The sequence below is a fragment of the Sphaeramia orbicularis genome, chromosome 17 (assembly GCF_902148855.1).
Source record: "Sphaeramia orbicularis chromosome 17, fSphaOr1.1, whole genome shotgun sequence".
Lineage (NCBI taxonomy): Eukaryota > Metazoa > Chordata > Actinopteri > Kurtiformes > Apogonidae > Sphaeramia > Sphaeramia orbicularis.
This window is the reverse complement of record NC_043973.1, coordinates 57,477,199-57,496,611: the sequence shown is the minus strand read 5'-3', so window position 1 is coordinate 57,496,611 and position 19,413 is coordinate 57,477,199. Positions and strand designations below refer to the sequence as shown.

The 19,413-nt window shown below is 41.0% G+C and overlaps 1 protein-coding gene and 1 long non-coding RNA gene across 7 annotated transcripts in view; both read left to right on the top strand.

Moving 5' to 3' along the window:
* The window catches only part of LOC115436684 (protein EFR3 homolog A), a 94,374-nt gene extending 81,473 nt beyond the window's left edge, over window positions 1–12,901 (top strand). For 3 of the 6 annotated variants that reach the window (XM_030159590.1, XM_030159592.1, XM_030159588.1), the window contains 12 exons: window positions 753–925; window positions 1,007–1,082; window positions 1,755–1,916; window positions 3,533–3,664; window positions 4,724–4,791; window positions 6,409–6,536; window positions 7,885–7,935; window positions 9,178–9,263; window positions 10,198–10,246; window positions 10,334–10,437; window positions 11,555–11,604; window positions 12,656–12,901. In XM_030159590.1, coding sequence (XP_030015450.1) covers window positions 753–925; window positions 1,007–1,082; window positions 1,755–1,916; window positions 3,533–3,664; window positions 4,724–4,791; window positions 6,409–6,536; window positions 7,885–7,935; window positions 9,178–9,263; window positions 10,198–10,246; window positions 10,334–10,437; window positions 11,555–11,604; window positions 12,656–12,761 — 1,185 coding nt within the window. In that variant the 3' untranslated portion in view covers window positions 12,762–12,901. The remainder of the gene's footprint in view (window positions 1–752; window positions 926–1,006; window positions 1,083–1,754; window positions 1,917–3,532; window positions 3,665–4,723; window positions 4,792–6,408; window positions 6,537–7,884; window positions 7,936–9,177; window positions 9,264–10,197; window positions 10,247–10,333; window positions 10,438–11,554; window positions 11,605–12,655) is intronic. The other 3 variants (XM_030159593.1, XM_030159591.1, XM_030159589.1) reach the window with 2 other exon arrangements.
* Window positions 1–19,293, top strand: part of LOC115436687 (uncharacterized) — a 138,251-nt gene extending 118,958 nt beyond the window's left edge. Inside the window, exon 2 of the long non-coding RNA XR_003937864.1 lies at window positions 13,794–19,293. This is a non-coding gene — a long non-coding RNA (uncharacterized LOC115436687). The remainder of the gene's footprint in view (window positions 1–13,793) is intronic.
* Window positions 19,294–19,413: the final 120 nt, after the last annotated feature.

The following is a 19,413-nucleotide window of genomic DNA, read 5'->3' as shown; positions in this document are numbered from 1 at the left end:
TGTTTACATTATGTACAAATTTTGTAAAAAGATGAAAAGTTCAGACTCAACATGACGCCCTGGGTTTCAGTGAGTAGGAGGGGCTAAGGGGTGAAGGATGGGGCGTGGTATTAGTAAACTCCGCCTACTTCCCCCTTCTGTTTTTGGGGGGTCTGGTTCTAGTTTTTAGTTTGGTTCTAGGCCTGGTCCTGGTTCTGGTTCTGATCAGATCAGAGTCTGAGGGAAAAGTTCAAGATGTGAACGTGACCTTTGACCTGTGAATGGATTAATCACACACACACCCCTCCTCCTACTCTTCTTCCTCCTCCTCCTTCTCTTCCCCCTCTCCTCCTCTTCTTCCTCCTCTTCTTCCCCCTCTTCCCCCTCCTCCTCCTCCTCTTCTTCCCCCTCTCTCTCCTCCTCCTCTTCTTCCCCCTCCTCCTCCTCCTCTTCCTCCTCCTCTTCTTCCCCCTCTCTCTCCTCCTCCTCTTCTCCCTCCTCTTCCTCCTCCTCTTCTTCCCCCTCTCTCTCCTCCTCCTCTTCTCCCTCCTCTTCCTCCTCCTCTTCTTCCCCCTCTCTCTCCTCCTCCTCTTCTCCCTCCTCTTCTTCCCCCTCTCTCTCCTCCTCCTCTTCTCCCTCCTCTTCCTCCTCCTCTTCTTCCCCCTCTCTCTCCTCCTCCTCTTCTCCCTCCTCTTCTTCCCCCTCTCTCTCCTCCTCCTCTTCTCCCTCCTCCTCCTTCTCTTCCTCCTCCTCTTCTTCCTCCTCTTCCTCAGGTCACCTCTGGTTTTAAGTCTAAGTCCATGGCAGCGGCCCTCCCTCCTCCGTTCCTTGACCCTCTCTTCTCCATCTCTCTGATGGAGGACAATGAACTGAGGCAGTTGGTCCTGGAGATCCTGCACAACATCATTGATCGCCATGACAACCGGGCCAAGCTGCGCGGGATCAGGTACCGGTGTACGACACCTGAAACAGACGCTGTGTGTTTGAAAGTGGACGAATGAGGCTCTAATGAACCTGGTCTTTTCAGAATCATCCCAAACGTGGCAGCATTGAAGATTAAAAGGGAGAAGATTTCCAAACAGGACGTGGCCTTCATGAAGAAGGTAGGACTGGTGGACGTTTGGGTCTGTAAGGGTTAAAGGTGGACGTTTGGGTCTTTAAGGGTTAAAGGTGGACGTTTGGGTCTTTAAGGGTTAAAGGTGGACGTTTGGGTCTGTAAGGGTTAAAGGTGGACGTTTGGGTCTGTAAGGGTTAATAAACATTATACTAATATTCGTCTGATATTAAATTTGATCAGATATTTATCATTAAATCTCTAAATATCAACAACCTCCAGAAACCAAGAGAACCAGTAGAACCTCAAAGTCTGCGTCCATTCAAACCTCTGAAATAAAACCATCATATGAGACTAAGGCAGCGTTTTTGTTTTTTTTAAAATTACGGTCGTGTGCGCTTCACAAATGGATCATCGGCGCCGACTGGAAAAGGCCGTTGGGCGTCAGCGTCTGACATTTCCCAAAACAGTGCGATTCACACCTGAGCTGTAACCTTTATCCAACGTCTGTCGCTCTGATTAATGCCACGTAATTATGTTCATTAGAGGATGGAAGTGGGCGGTCACATCAATGAACCCAACCTGTGGTCTGTCGGTTATTTTTACACTCAGGGTTAAAGATGTGGACGTTCGGACCGAAAACCAGGACATAGATGAAAAAATGCTCAGATGGTGATAAAGAAAATGAGATTCCAAGTGTGCCATGCCTTGTGTTTTTCAGCACGGTCAGCAGCTGTACCGACACATCTACCTGGGCTGTAAAGAAGACGACAACAGTCATAAAAACTTTGAGCTGCTCTTCACCACGTTGGCCGTCCTCACCATCGAACTGGCCAATGAGGAGGTGGTCATCGACCTCATCAGACTGGCCGTCGCTCTGCAGGTAAAAAAAAACCAAAAACACAGACACACAAACGACAAAGTCAGGACGAGGAAAGTAACACAACAAAGAGAGAGCCTTAACGACCATGTTAACGACCACGACCATGTTAACACCTATGACAATGTTAATGACAACGCCCACATTAACAGCCACATAAACACACAAACACTCCGTCTTTTCCTCGCTCTTCCGTTTTGTCCTCATTCTTCCGTCTGGTCCTCGCTCTTCCGTCTGGTCCTCGCTCTTCCGTCTGGTCCTCGCTCTTCCGTCTTGTCCTCGCTCTTCCGCTCTTCCGTCTTGTCCTCGCTCTTCCGTCTTGTCCTCGCTCTTCCGTCTTGTCCTCGCTCTTCCGTCTTGTCCTCGCTCTTCCGTCTTGTCCTCGCTCTTCCGTCTTGTCCTCGCTCTTCCGCTCTTCCGTCTTGTCCTCGCTCTTCCGTCTTGTCCTCGCTCTTCCGTCTTGTCCTCGCTCTTCCGTCTGGTCCTCGCTCTTCCGTCTGGTCCTCGTTCTTCCGTCTTGTCCTCGTTCTTCCGTCTGGTCCTCGCTCTTCCGTCTTGTCCTCGTTCTTCCGTCTTGTCCTCGTTCTTCCGTCTTGTCCTCGCTCTTCCGTCTTGTCCTCGCTCTTCCGTCTTGTCCTCGTTCTTCCGTCTTGTCCTCGCTCTTCCGTCTTGTCCTCGCTCTTCCGTCTTGTCCTCGCTCTTCCGTCTTGTCCTCGTTCTTCCGTCTTGTCCTCGCTCTTCCGTCTTGTCCTCGCTCTTCCGCTCTTCCGTCTTGTCCTCGCTCTTCCGCTCTTCCGTCTTGTCCTCGCTCTTCCGTCTTGTTCTCGTTCTTCCGTCTTGTCCTCGTTCTTCCGTCTTGTCCTCGCTCTTCCGTCTTGTCCTCGCTCTTCCGTCTTGTCCTCGCTCTTCCGTCTGGTCCTCGCTCTTCCGTCTTGTCCTCGCTCTTCCGTCTTGTCCTCGCTCTTCCGTCTTGTCCTCGCTCTTCCGTCTTGTCCTCGCTCTTCCGTCTGGTCCTCGTTCTTCCGTCTTGTCCTCGCTCTTCCGTCTTGTCCTCGTTCTTCCGTCTTGTCCTCGTTCTTCCGTCTTGTCCTCGTTCTTCCGTCTTGTCCTCGCTCTTCCGTCTTGTCCTCGCTCTTCCGTCTGGTCCTCGTTCTTCCGTCTTGTCCTCGCTCTTCCGTCTTGTCCTCGCTCTTCCGTCTTGTCCTCGTTCTTCCGTCTTGTCCTCGTTCTTCCGTCTTGTCCTCGTTCTTCCATCTTGTCCTCGTTCTTCCGTCTGGTCCTCTTTCGTTCGTTTCTGCTCTTTGAATTTCACACAGTCTGTAAAAAAGGTCGTTGTCATGGAGACAACCCTAAGGTGATGCGGTGTGAACTGAAGGCGTTAAAGGATGTGACAGAGCGTCGTCGTCTGATTCAGTCACTGATTAATTCCATTTAATCAAGTTTTAGTCAGAATTTGAACACAGGAAACAGTCGGTTTGAAGCCGTTCTTCCCAGACAAACATTCCCGTCAGGTGTAAAAACAGGTTCTAATTAAGCAGCTCCTCGTTAGAATTTGAACATTATTATCTTTTGTAGGTGACAGTTGTATGTATGTGTTCATGTGCTGGTGTTTTTTCCAGGACATGGCTCTGGCCAACGAGGAGAACATGTCCATGTTCATCCGATGTGGCATCATGGCGTTGGTGGCGGCGTATCTCAACTTCCTGAGTCAGATGATCGCCAACCCGCCGTTCTGTCAGCACGTCAGTAAGGTCAGTCCAACATTCACAAATAATTTAAAAAAACACATTGTACTTTTATTATGTCAGTTTGTGGATTCTTAATGAGTCTGACATCAAATAGATTAATTCAAGACATAATCAGGTCAATTTAGGACAATTAAAGACGATAAACTCTCCAAACTGTCAATCAAAACAATGCATTTTCTTCACTATTACAACAAAACATAATAATAATAATAATAAAAAAATAATAATAATAATGATAATAATAATAAATTGCATTTATATCGCACTTTTTATTCAACAGAATCTCAAAGTTCTACAGAGTAAAAGAAAGTCCAACAATAAAAGAAATAAAATACTGTATTAAAATAAAATACTACCGCCCAATCCCATTTCACCCCTTGGCCCCTCCCCCTTAGCCCCACCGCCTCCATTTTGCGCGTTCACGTGAAGGGGTAGTGTTGTCCTGATTCTTGATGAGTCGGCAGGGAGGGGCTAAGGGGGAGGGGCTGTTTGACCCTCCAAACGGAGACTTTACAGGACCACACTCTGAACACAGGAGTCTGATAAATCTGCCATAATTCAGTTCAAATCCTGGGTCAGATGGAGGTAAACACAGCAAAAAAGAGCAGCAGTGACCAAAGAAACACACAAAGGAACAGATTTACTTCATAAACAACTTAAGGGGGAGGGGCCAAGGGGAAGGGGTAAGGGGGAGGGGCCAAGGGTGAATTGGCCTAAATATAACATACACTAATAGATCGAATCAACCATACAAAAATGTAAGTAAATCATATATTTATTTTAGCTAAAATGTAGTATCAAATCAAAAATTTACTAAAGTTTCACGTGATTTCAAGGAAGTTCTTTTAATTAAATAATGTGAAGCTAATGAGATACATTAATGTGTGATCAACATGAAATGACTTAATAAAGTCATAAGTTCATAGTTTCAGAGTAAAAGTCTGTTCTCATTTTGTGATCTATATACGCTGATGACACCCCGCTAGATGTGGACGTTATATTTAGTTTGTCGTTGCTGTTTCTTTCATTTTTTGCTCCTTTCTTTTATTTTTCAACCTACAGGTGATCGAGCTGAGGAACATGGACGCCCCCTACCTCCTCCCAGAACACATTTTCAGAGACAAGTGTCCGTAAGTCTTTTAGTTGATCCTTACATGTACGTTAGAAATATTCACACAACCAGCGACTCGGACGCTTTAAAATATTATCTGACCAGAAACAAACTTTTCTATGAACTGTAGGATTTAATAGTCAAAGTCTTTACTGTAAATAACAAAAAAAAAAAATCACCAGAAAATGAACCGATAAAATAATATGAAGAAGGTAAGATAATAAGTTGCACATTCAGACCAATATGATCTGAACTGGACCAGGAAAATACCAGCAAAAAATAAAATTACACGAAGAAAATGTTTACATTTACAAACTACACTGTAGAAAAAAATGTGAATAACATCAACAAAATGAAATTTACTATGAAAAATACATGAACATTTGGTTGTTTTGATCAGAGCTGAAGTGGTTTAAGACATTTATGCAAACAAAAACAAAATATATTTATGTGATGACTTTATGTTAATTTGCATACGTGTTCATTGTATGTTGTAAATCAGAGCTGATAAACTCATGTTAGTTCAGGTTCTACATTTCAGACCAGTAGGATCTAAAGTGGATCAGAACCAGGAAAATAAGAACAAAATCATATAAAAATAATGTCAACTCCAAACTTTTATCTGATTTACAGTGAAAAAGGTCAAATTACATAATGAAAATATTTACCTCTACAAACTATCCTTTAAAAATGTAAATAACATGAAAAAACTGAAATTTATTAAGAAAATTAAGTAATTTTATCAATATTCTCTCAGTTTATCATTTATACATGTTCAGTATAACGTACAGATCACAGTGGATTTAAATACACAAAACATTTAATAACAGACACTGATTTATATGAAGACAGACCAGGTTGGTCATATTTGTTCAGATTAGTCTTTTTTTTTTTTGCAAAAGGTTAGTTTGTAAATGTAAACATTAACTTTTCTTACACTAAAAGAAAAATGTGTTTGTCATTATTTCTAAGTGATTCTGTTCTTATTGTACTGGTTTTGACTGGCTTTAGATCCTATTGGTCTGAATGTCGAACCTGAACTAACACAATCATTAATATTTTCATTGTAATTATTGTATTTCGCACATTCATCCAATGGGCCACATGTTTAACACCCACAGTTTAAGGCCTTGAGTCAAAGAAACACAGAAAACAACAGAGAAATAATAATAATAATCGTAATAATGATAATGGTAATAATACAAGTAATAATAATAGTGAAAAAAAATAAAATAATAAAAATAAAAATAATGGTAGTAATAAGAATAATCATAATAATAATATCCATTATCATAATACTACTAATAATAGTAATAATAATAGTAATACTAGTAGTAATAATAATAATAATAATAATAGTAAAATGAGTCTGGATGCTGTGGGTGCTGGAGGTTCGTTGCCATAGTAACGGACTCTCTAAATGAGCTGGTGTTAAACCATGGCTCACATATAATGTGTAAATGGGATGTAAAGGTGTAATCAGATCCTTGGAGTCATGTCCAGGGTCTGAAGGTCAATGTGGTCTAGGGTCTGAAGGTCAATGTGGTCCAGGGTCTGAAGGGTCACCGTGGTCCAGTTTCTAAAGGTCACTGTGGTCCAGGGTCTAAAGGTCAACGTGGTCCTGGTTTATCCACAGGACGCCGGAGTCTCTGGACAAAGACGACCGGCCGCTGTACTTCCAGACCGCCGACATGGCTGAGTGTTTGGCCGGACCCGGGTACAACGCAGAGAGACTGTCCATCCCATACGTCCCCCAGGTCACAGGTAGGACGGTCCGGGTCGGCTCGGTTTTACCCAGAACACCGTTGGCTTTGACTAAAACTAACCCTAATAACTGATAACACGGTTTGTCCATGAATAGCCGCTGTTCTTCAGTTCTTTTTGAAGCTGATCTCATTAATAATCGGACTTAAATGAGGTCGTCGGTTCTTCCAGGACACATTACCTTCAAGCATTTGTTTCTCGTATCATAATTATCGCTGTCTTTTATGTGTTTCAGGGACAGTTTTGTTCACTAGCTTTGTATTTTCATTTGATACGTACACAGTTGTATCATCTGCGTACATGACCACACGTCCATCTCTTCCACATTCAGCAGATCATTCATAAAACTAACATGAGTGGGCCGGAACATGTGCCCTGGGGAACGCCACACTGTACTGACTGGAGCTGCGAGCTAAAGAACTTTGTCTAATTAATAGTTGGGGACGTGAATCCATCTTCAGACCTGTGGTGTTTACAATCTGATTGTGTCCAAGTCACGTTTTCATCCTAAAGTTTTTGAACAAAATTGGATTTTTGTCATTTTTTTCTGTTTTTTTTTTTTTTTTTTTTTTGGGGGGGGGGGGTAGTAGACATGTAGGGATTATTCAACCAACAGAACAAAACATTTAAGAGACACTCGTCGCTTTTCCATTGACCCTCAAATTACGTGAATATAACTTGCGCATAAAGAGTTTAACAAATGGGAAAACAACTATTTTGCCCCAAGTCTCGTTTTTCGATTAAGTTTTTGCGCTTCAGAGAGGTGGTTTTTCTGGCGCAGTGTGAATGGTATATCACACAAAACCGCAATGGAAAGACCTTTTTCTGCAACAGGAGTCATGTGAGAAAAAAAAAACGGATGTTGACGGACGTTACAAGAAGAGTTTTAAAAGAAACATGGACACACCAGGAAACCGAATATTTTTTTTTAATTTCGTAGGAGATAGAGGGGTAATATATAATAACAACGAATAGATCTGTAAAAAGACACAATATTTACATTCGTCGACATGTTTATGGAATGACTTCTCGTGTCATCTGGCGATAATAAACAAATCATCGCATTTGTGATTTAATGGAAAAACCCACATTACGCACTTGTGTTTTTAACACATTTAGTAAATTTTGTAAAGTTTGGATTCAGATGTCCAGTGGAAAAGTGTCTAGCGTTAGAAAAAGCCCTTTCTATGACCTGTGTCTGGTCTCTGGTGGATTATTTTCAGGATTCTGTAAAAAGTCAAAGTCGAACTGAACTTCGGCGACTGCAGATCCAGTTGAATTCAGCGTAAATGTCCTCGGCTTCAATTCTTAACGTCTGTTTCTTCTTTCTTCTTGGTTTTTGCATCAGTGCTTTACACAGTAGGAAAAATCCTCCACAGGTGCAAACAGACGTCCAGAGGTAACCAATGAGAGCAGAGCTTCTAGAGCTGTAGACGTAGACGCCGTAGAACCTGGTTCAGTGTCGGCGGGTCAGAACCCACCGGTTGGTTTTAGTAGACGTGTAGCTTTAGGCTTCGTAAACAGAATCCAAGCGTTCTGACCGTGTTTCCGACTTCTTTATCTGCTCTACATGTGGACGTCTGACGGTGAGTACGTGGACGCTGTCACACAGATAGTCTAGTTTGTGTTTGTTGTTGTTGTTGTTTCCAGCCGTGGATGTAAATTAGACGTTAACGAGCTGAATCTGTTTCCTGTTTCCTTCACCGTCTGTGATTTAAATCCAGATGAAAGTGGGTTTTATTTTTATCTTTTCATTTCTGATCCTTGGATTAAATATTAAAAAGCACAAATGTCTGAAAGTTTGAAAAGTAATCGATTACAGAGAAAGACACAAGGGGATTGTGGGTAAATTAAGCCCAGATTAGATCTATAAACCACCTGTGGTCCGGATTAGACTGGTCTGGTCCAGGTTAGACTATTCTGGTCTGGATTAGGCTGGTCTGGTCTGGATTACACTGGTCTGGTCTGGATTACACTGGTCTGGTTTAGACTGGTCTGATTTGGATTAGACTGGTCCAGTCTGGTTCAGACTGGTTGGATCTGGTTTAGACTGGTCCGGTCTGGTTTAGACTGCTCTGTTCTGGTCTGGTTTAGACTGGTCTGGATTTGACTGGTCTGGTTTAAACTGGTCTGGTCTGGTTCAGACTGGTTCGGGCTGGTTTAGACTGGTCTGGTTTAGACTGGTCTGGCCTGGTTTAGACTGGTCTGGTTTAGACAGGTCTGGTTTAGACTGGTCTGTTCTGGTCTGGTTTAGACTGGTCTGGCCTGGATTAGACTGGTCTGGTTTAGACTGGTCTGGTCTGGATTAGTCTGGTCTGGCCTGGTTTAGACAGGTCTGGTCTGGTTTAGACTGGTCCGGTCTGGTTCAGACTGGTTTGTGCGTTCTACCCACATGTGGACACAGCTGCCTGCTAACTGGACCGTGGGCACAGGGTTAATGTCTTTATACGCTGATGATACTGGACTGTTCCTTCAGATTGGACTCAGTGTCCACTCAGAGACGGCCGTCCTCCACAGCTGTTCCACTGACAGAACGTCCCACATGTTGGACACATTTGGACAGTTATTCCCCGTCCTCGTGGTCTTAGTTAAACGTCCACATGGTGACGCTGTTGATGAACCGCTAACATCCTGTTTGCAGATGAAGACCGTCTGACCAGGAGGAAGAGCTTCGTGGACACCATCTCTCTGCAGGTGGACATCGTGTCCAACAGCCTTCCGGACAAGGTGAGTGGACGGTGGGACAAATGAGGGACGAGGAAACAGAAAAGGAAAAGGAGGGATCGAGTCCAGAGTTTAGGTTAAAAACACAAAACCTGTCCTGAATGATTTTAGAGCAGAGACGTCCAACTGTAGTCCAGTTCCACAAACGAAGAGACAAGAGCTGAAAATATAAAGACCATGTTTACAATATTCAGCCTCAGTTTATTATTTATACGTTATATTTATACACACATATATATTTATACACACACATATATATATATATATATATATACACATCTATTCTAACGTACAGATCCAGTGGATCCACAAATACAAACGTTTAAGAGCAGACTGAATATTAGAACAATTAGACTGATTTATATGAAAACAGTTCAGGTTCAGATTCATTCACAGCCCAAAGTGATCTGAAGTGTCCCGGTAAAATAATCAATCAATCAATCAATAAAAAATAATAATTAAAAAAAAATAATAATAATAACCTGTGGATGATGACAAAAACAAAGAAACAAACAGAAAGAACAGAAAAAAACAAAGAAATCAACAAACGAACAAAATAAATAAAAGCAGGCTCAAAAATGAACAGAAATGTGAGAAACGATGTTAAAATTCCACTTTTTCCTCTTATGACATTTCATGTTCATATTTGTTCAGTTTATTCACATTTTATTATTAAAGGATAGTTTGTAAATGTGAATATTTTCATGTAATTTTACTTTTTTGTGTAGTTTATAATTTATTATAGTAGTTTTTACTGTTTTTTTTTTTTTTTTTTTTACATTGTTTTTAATTAATTTTGCTGTTTTCTTTTTAGTTTAGACGTTACCAGCTGTAAAGTTAAATTCAGTCGATTGGACGTAGGTTGTGTGTTTGTGAAACAGTGTGTTGTTGTTCCACCGTCTGAAGTGTGTGTTCTTCGTGTTCTTGTTGCTTTCAGTCTCAACTCGCTGAGGAGATCACATTCGAGACGTTGAAGAAGGCCATCGGTCAGATCCGCTTCACCACACGTTTTTAAAGCGTCTCCTGAGTCGCTGTTCGTTGGTTTAAGGGCGTTTTTCCACCTGTGGTTTCAGATACGACCGGTCTGGAGGAGCAGGAGAGGGAGAAGCGCCGCCAGGTGATGGAGAAGTTCCAGAAGGCGCCGTTTGAGGAGATCGCCGCCCACTGCGAGTCAAAGGTCAGTGAATGCACCACAGAATACAACAGACTAAAGCCTGAACCCATTCCACCACTTAGCCCCGTGGTTTTCAACCCTGGGGGAAATTTCCAGTAATTGATTAAAGAAAAAAAACAAAACAAACTTCCTAATATAAATCTGTGTTGAGTTGACAGAGCCAATCCCAATCCATATCAGACAAACTGTGGTTGTGAAACTGCAGCACTGTGGTTCTGTTTCTGTGTCAAATGTTCATTGTGGTCAGTTTCAGATGCTGCAGCTCTTTCATAATTCATAGTTTGAGTTCTTGTTTTTTCAGTATTAATTGTCCTCCTTGTAAATCACAGCTGGACTGACTGGACAGATCCTGACCCTTTGTGCAGTAATCTACACCTGGATTTACCGCCTCCGTCTAGAATAATATACATTATATAGACTAAAGGTCCTCTAACATTAACCTGGATTTGAAACAGAGGAGAGAAAACTATTACAGGATCAAAAACTAATTAATTTGAGCATTAAAAAAACCCCAAAAAACATGTCTCTGTTTTGAATGTCTGGGGTTGACAGAAATGTGTGATGTTAAAACGGGATCAGGAGTAAAAACAGGTTGGAACCACTGCCTTAGCCCCTCCCCCTTGGGCCCTCCCCCTTACCCCTCCAGTTTAGTTGGGTTCACATTTTATTTACAAATCATTTAAAAATACATATGCAACTTAAATAATAATAATAATTCATCGGTTTTATATAGCGCTTTTCTATGTACTCAAAGACGCTTTACAATAAACAGCCAAGGAACGAACACACATCAAACGGGTACGGAGTTCATACTAAACAGCAATCACAGAACAAATACAGACACACAAAAAGAAAACACAAGAGACGGTAGATGAGGTGGAACAGGCAGTCAGTTTTCCATCCGTATTCCATCAGGACCTCTTTAGTGCATGTGGGTCACTTCAGCGTCACATTCAGTTCAGACTCAAAACTGATAGAAGTCGCATTTAAAGCAGAATATGAACCACCACACAAAAAAATTGGATTTTGGAAATCGGACCTTCTATGTGAACGTGGTGTTGGAAAGACTGGACTGTCAGTGAAAGCCACTTTAATGTGGTGTAAATGTGTTTTTCTGCAGGCCAACATGCTCCACGACAGACTGGCTCAGATCTTTGAACTCACCATTCGGTAAGTTTGATCATTTATGGAAACCAAAGATGAAAATGACCTCAAATCCATCACATTCTGTTTAAAAGTCCCTTCAAACTCACTCTAATGGAGACAAAGATGAGGAGGAAGTTTGTTTTTTTCAACTTTAGCTCAATATTACAATAAAAAATGTCGAATATTACGAATGAAACACAAGATTATCTACATGTTTATTTAATGAACACTTGGTTTGAAATGTTCGCAAAGAACTTAAACTGAGAAGATCAGAAAACGTGTTCCCTCAGACACAAACTCAAACTAGATTCTGGTGTGAAAATAAAAACCAAATCAGTCTCATCTTTTTCCTCTTAAAGGTTTTTTATGCTCTTTACATCCGTTAAATCATTTCCTATATTTACTTTTACTAATAATACAGAAGGTCAATCGTTGAATGTTTACGTTAGCATGTTTCAGTTCCTCCATGTTGGACCGAAAACTGGAGTCAAAACACATTTGATCTGCAATGTTAGCAGGCGTTAGCTCACTAAAATTAGCCGCTATTAGTGCAATAAATTGCAGTAGCTGCTGTTAGCTTACCAAGTCACATTAGCTCACCAGGTAATGTTAGCTACTGTTAACTCAGTAAGTAATATTAGCTTCTGTTAGCTCACCAGGTAACATTAGCTGCAGTTAGCTCACCAAGTACTATTATCTCATTAAATAACATTAATATGTACATGTAATATGAGCTGCAGTTAGCTAACTGAATAACAATCATTAGCTCACCTGGTGACCTAAGCTGCTGTTAACACACTAGGTAATGTTAGCTGTTGTTAAATTTTGTAGGAAACAGTAGCTGTAATTAGCTCAGTATATCACATTAGCAACTGTTAGCTCCCTAGACAGCATTAGCTCCTGTTAGCTCACCAGATGACATTAGCTGGGGTTTGCTAACTAAATAACATTAGCTACCGTTGAGTCTCTCGGCACCATTAGCTGTCATTAGCTTACCCTAACTCATCAGCGGTGTGATTGACATATGTAAACCCCAGTTGACCTCTGACCTCTGTCTCTGTGACCCCGCCTCCAGGCCTCCTCCCAGTCCATCCGGAGTGGTTTCCATCTCAGCAGGACACGCCCAGCATCAGTCCGTCCCAGTCTATGAGATGAAGTTTCCGGATCTGTGCGTGTACTGAGCACGCTCACTTCAACATTGATGAATCGGATCAATAAACACCACATTAGTCGCAGATAGAACCCATGCATTCAGTCCGATTGACTTGTTAGCAAATTAATCTCAGATCAGTAGAAAGACGATGTATTTTAACCTTAAATCGGAAAAATCTTAAATATACGAGCTTCAAACTGAGCCACGTAAACGCACCAGCTGCTCGATTCTTCGCATTTCCAAACTGGTTTTGAACCGACTGGACAGAAGCAATTTGACGTTTTTGGAACTAACGAAGCGCCGCCGTCGGTGTTTTATCGCAGTAGTGTCGCAGACGCTTCACACTTTGTGCAAATGCTTTCTAGTCTCCAATCAAAGCGTCGTGGAAATCAATAAAACCACGCGTAGGATTAAACTTAAAGCTGGTTTTAGCCTCTGGTAGAACAGTAGTTAACAGTTTAAACTAGTCTTACTAGGATTAGAATCCAGCGTTAGTCCAACGGGCTCATTTCTACAGAGTCCAGTCTTCGTGTAATTGATAGAAATAACATTTAAAGTAATCAAAGTACACGTTTGGACCCTAAATACACAAAGTATTAATGTGTAGATGCTTTTAATTTGTCGTATCTGAGGTTGTTTTGATGTTTGCACGGCCTTTAACATCAGCTGACTGATTTGAACGGACGCAGCAGCTTCGTAGAAACTCAGACTCCTTTAGTTTTTGGTTTTACGGTGTGTTTAATTCTAAATAAGGGTGTCGACGGACCATTAAGCCCCTCCTCCTTTACCTCCACAGGTTTATTTTGTAAACCTGCTTCGCTGCTGCTCCACTCGGCGGTTCCTTTCAGACGCAGATGAGGTCAAAGTAAACCCAGCTCTGCCTTTGAATGAAGTGAAAGCTTAAAGGAAACATGAAAGGGTTCGGATGGTTTCGTATGTTAAAAGTCGTGGAGCGTCGACGTGTGTTGGTCTGATGGATGGAACCGTTTTAATAAAAACTGAACATAAAAATGAATATCAACACTGATGCTAATGCACCGCACCAGTGGAGTAGTTTAAGGTGTTAGCATTAATGTTTAGGGTGTTAGCATTAATGTTTAAGGCGTTAACATTAATGTTTAGGGCGTTAACATTAATGTTTAGGGTATTAGCATTAACGTTTAATATGTTAGCATCAATGTTTAGGGTGTCAGCATTTGTGTTTAATATGTTAGCATTAATGTTTAAGGTGTTAGCATTAATGCTTAGGGTGTTAGCATTAATATTTAAGGCGTTAGCATTCATGCTTAGGGTGTTAGCATTAATGTTTAGGGTGTTAGCATTAATGCTGCTATGCTAAGACTCGTAGCTCCCAATTATATAATAATGACTAACAAATATAATTAATTTTGGTCATTTTAAATGTAATGAAGCCAATTACGTAATAACATCTGTGAATTAACACATTTGTTTAGCATTAGAAAAATTCTTTGAAAATGTCAAAACTGCAGTCGATAATAAATGCTAATACACAAATACAACTGCATTTATTAGAAATACAAGGTTTCTGTGCAGTTGGTTCATTAATTGGTCTAACGGAGGGAATAGTCCAAAGACACCTCACTGTAATTAATCAAATATTCATCTGTACGTGAAATTACAAATTTAAATATCAATACAAATAAACAATATTCTAAATTTAAAAAAAAATTCCAATTGGTTCTTACAGCCATAATTATTAATGAGTGAATATAACGACTGTTCGTCCACTAGACACATATTTAATGAACAAAACCTAAAAAAAAAAATTCAAAAACAGTTTAATTTTTAATAAATGCACATGTATTTATGTATTAGCACATTATCCGCTACAGTTATTATATTTTCAAAGGACTTTTTATTTAATTTGAGACCAATAATGTACAAACGTCGTACATTATTGTCAACTGTTTTTGTGCAATTGGTTTCATTCCATTTAAAATGATCAACATCAATTATCGTTATTGGTCGTTATTACATAATCAGTTTTATGTTGTTTTTCATGATTACGTTATTGGTGCTACTGATTGTCATATTTTCGGGGCTAAAATGTTCGGTTCGTCCTCAGTGTGTGTTTGAGACGGGGTTGGGTTTGGTTTTTCAGATGAAATAAGGCCGACTTCAGATGGTGAAGGGTTCGTTTGAGGTCCAGTGTCGACTTCAGGGAATGAAAGGCTTTCCTCCGTGAACTCAGACATCAGATGAGTTCCACTTCACACTGAATCCATCCACACGTTTAAAAACAGACGAAAATTCGGATGCCGCTTTAATGTGAATCTGTGCGTGAGACTGAATGTGAGCAGGATTCAAGACCTTGGTGAGGCGTTCGAGGACCACGTCTATCCAGTTGACGCAGATTCATTTCGTTTTCAGGTGATTTCATGGAACGTTTGTCGAGTCGCGTCGTTTATTTTCCCACGGCTCAGATGGTAGAGCGGGTCGTCCAATAACCGAAGGGTTGGCGGTTCGAATCCCGCTCTGCCCATGTGCTGTTGCCACTTCCTCCTTGCCTCCAGTGCTGCCACTCACACTGGTGTATGAATGTTCAGTGGTGGTGGGAGGGGCCAAAGGCACGATACAAATATGGTTTAACACCAACAGAGTGTGAATGTGAGAGTGAATGAATAATGGATCCACTGTTCGCACTTTGAGTACGCGTTCATAGAAAAGCACTATATAAATCTAATCCATTATTATTCTTATTACTTTCGTGAACGTGACCTGAATCTGTTCGGAATTTTCCCATAACATGCGTATAGTTTCCGAAGCAGCCGTCGTCTCCCAGTTGGAACCCGGTTCAGTAACAGACGGGTGTAACTACGGCTGCAGGCGGCTGTCGACAGGTTAACCCCAGGTGGAGCAGCAGCGTCAGGAAGAATCTGGACCAGATTCAGTCTGGAATGTTCGCAATATTCACTCGCATTTATAGCCGTAAGTCGTAACAGCGCCACAGTCTGGACGTCTGCATCACTTCCTGGTTTCATGTTGGGTTTTTCCACAGGGTTTATTATTAAAGTTAAGCAAATCTTTCAGCCGTCGGCAACTGGTCGTACGTACATGTTGAATTATAGACGTCAACAGCAGCAGTCGACAATAATCGAGTTAAACTTCAGTTAAACTTCCGCCGCACTTTCAGCTACCATCAGTCCGTTGTACACGTTGAATTAAAGATGTCATAAACTCGTTTAACCAAGGCTGCAGTCGTCGGTTTTTCCACAGGATTTAATAACAATAAGGTTCATTTGTCAGTTTTTTCTCATCCCACGTCTGATTTATTCCCGAATCACCCGTAAAAACACCAAAACGCCGCCTGAAAATAAAACGCTTTAATCTTTCATATGTTTGTCTGATATTTTTAGGGCTTTCCACCACTAGTGAATTTAGTTGCTACGTGTCGCTAACGTCCGCATGTTTTTCTTAACACCACATCAGGTCTTTAACGCGTGATAATCGAGATTCGAGAGCGAAGGGACGAACGAACCGCCGCTGCGTGTCTCTGACGAATGTGTCAAACAGCTGATCATATCATATATTTTTGTACGTTTTCGGCATCGTGTCACGTTCGCCACCTGCTGGAGTTGAGGACAAACGCTGATTTCTGTTTTTGTTTTTTTGGTTCTGATTGTTTCTTTGCCGGTTCAGGGTTTCATCGGGCTTGTGCAGTTAAACAGAGTTTATTGATTATTTTATGTCGATTCCTTTATCATTTCAATAATCGAGCAAAAACTTAAAGGGAGATTTATCTATAGTCAGATGATGTCAGATATTTTTGCAAAAAACAAAACAAAAAAAAAAATGGTTTTGCTGATTTTAAGCATGTATTGTTTTTCTCCTGAAGCCACAGACTCACGTCAAGTCAAAGATTCAGATCCAGATTTGACGTTTTTCATGTTTTCGTCTTAAGTTTAACTCAAGAAAAGCAGCGAACGGACTCCGATTCCTGTTTGATCAGATCAAGTCTCGCAGATAAAAGTCGCTAAATCATAAACTGTGACTGAATTATTTCGTCCGTCGTCTTAAACCAGACTGAGCTTCACGCAGTAAAAGTTCGTATCAGTAAATCTGCGCCTTCAGTCATTTTCACTCCTTTAAATATTTTCCAAAGACGGAAACGATTCAATAAAAGAAACTTCAACTAGTTTTGACTTCAGCGATAATGGATAAATATTAGTTCGTCAGTTTATTCCAATTTATTTGAAGGAAAAGAGTTGATTCTGCAGAAACGATGAGATTAAAATACATGTAAAAGACGTGAATTCATCTTCTATATTTGTTTTATTTTCATCACATTATCAACGTTATAATAATAATTCAGTCGTATCAGAATCTACATTTTGACTTTATTTCAGTTTCTTCTCATTTCCTGCTTCAGCTTTAATTTTTCACTTTAACAGTATTTTGTTTCGGCTAAATTTCAGGAAATCTTTCAACTGTCGTCGATTAGTCACATGTTGAATTAAAGACGTCAATGTAAATGAGTAAGAGATTTTATTTCAGCTAAATTCTGTAAAATCTCAGCTATCATCAGTCGTTTCTGTTTTCAACCAGTCGTAAATACAAATAAGAATATGCAAATTTTGCATAATCTAAAATTTCGGCCTATTTTTGGACTATCATCGTCCGTCGTACATGTTGAATTAACGGCGTCAGCCCGGGCTGCAGACCTAAATGTTGACAGTTTAAAGTCGCAGAGTCAGGATTTCAGCTCAAAATCCGATCAGCTGATGTTTACGTTGGAGTTGTTCAGTAACGTGTAGATTTTCTGTGATGAATAAAACGACTGAGGTTGAAACATTACCCACAGTTCGCACAAACGTTGCAGTAAAACTCTGAGACGTGGAGGCGTGGTTTAAGGCACTCAGGGTTCTGAAGACCGTGAAGTCCAGTTCTGGGTTTAGTCCGGGTTCTAAGACTCGACCTTGAGCTGAAATGGATGCGAAACCAGCAGCTCAAACAAATGAACCACGATCTGGATCTGGATCTGGAGTCTGAACGTGACCGTGAATGCATCGTCTGTGCTGCTTCAGGTGTTCTTCTGGTCGTCGTCGTGTTGCACTTGGATCACCGTGTCCTGGTACTTTCTAAACCCATGGAGTCAGAACCGTTTGGTACAAAAGGGTCAAAGGTTTTTACTGAACAAACTGTAAAAAACATCCTTCCTGTCGAGTGTTTCAGCGCCGTGAAAAACTCGTAAAGACGGACGTTTTCATCTGCAGAAAAAAAAGCTGGACTGTCAGTTTCTGATGCTGTTTTTCTCTGTTTTGTGCAGTTTGTATTTTTGTGCCAGTTTTAGAATCAGGCGTCGACGCGTCTGATGGTTTTAACCACTGACCAACGCAGAGGCTCGGCTCGCACTGCAGCTTCAGGACCAACCCGGAACTAGTCTGACCCAGAACCAGTTCGACCCAGAACCGGTCCGAACTGGAACCAATCCAACCCAGAACCTGGTCCAAACCCAAACAGGTGCAACTCAGAATCGGTCCGACACCGAACTGGTCTGACCCAGAACCAATGTTTAACCTCCTCAGACCCAGTGTGGGTTTTCTGTCCACGTTTGTAGACAGAGTTTTACAGCTTTAGACAAAAAAAAAAAAAAGAATAAACAAAGGCTGAAGTTCTAACACTTAGAAATGTGTCCCATTATAAACCAGTGGGGATTTAGAACATTTAAAAAATTCAATAATCAGTATTTTCCCAATCATTTGGACAAACTTCACAGACCTCACTGCGACTGATGGTTTCAGAGAAGAATCTTAAAAAATTGTTTATGGACAACGGATGATAACTGATCCCAAAAGTCCATCAGACCCATTGGACTAAAAACTAAAGCTAAAAACTGTCCACAGCAAACGGCATTCTATAAAAATAAATAAATCCATCTGAAAAACTGTTGCATCATAATGTTTCTAATATCCTTAATTACTGAATTAAAAAAGTCCAAACTTGTTTCCTGATGTTTCAGGAGTTTCACCTGAACCATCGACTCCAGAAACTGAGAAGTTTAGATCCATTCCACACCAGATCATGTGACTGTGGTGTCGGATCAGGACTGGGTTCAGTTCTAGAATGTTCCCTGGGTTTGTGGGTTCTGATGGTTCGTCTCGTTTCAGACTTCTCTTATGCACAAACATATTTGGAACATAAATTACATTGGAAAAACCTCAGAGAATCCAGATTCATTGGACATGGATTGGGTTTGAGTCTGTGTTTGTCAAACTGGGGTTCAGGTCCCAGACCGGGTCCCAGACCGGGTTTAATGTGGTCCCTATTGACCAGAGGAAAATAAATAACATGAGTTAAAGACAAAACAGTGAAAAATCATTTTAATCTGTTTTGAACAAAGTTCAACATAAAGAAACAAACGGGGGTTAAACTGTAAACCCATTGGACAGAACCGACCCGAACGGACCTGGTTCTGATTTCAGGTGGTTCTGGTTCAGATGTTAAACGGGTCCTGACTGAGCCTCAGCGTTTCACCATTAAATAATAACATGTGCAATGAGATTAATGTTCAACACAAATAAAATGGGTTCAACCTGTGAGAGTCCAGCAGTTCTTCACTTCCAACACGTCAGCGTCTGCTTCGTCCTTTTCTTCTTTTTCTTTCTTTTCTTCTTTTCATTCAAACTGAAAGTGACAGAAAAGCTCGTTTGTTTTTGGTG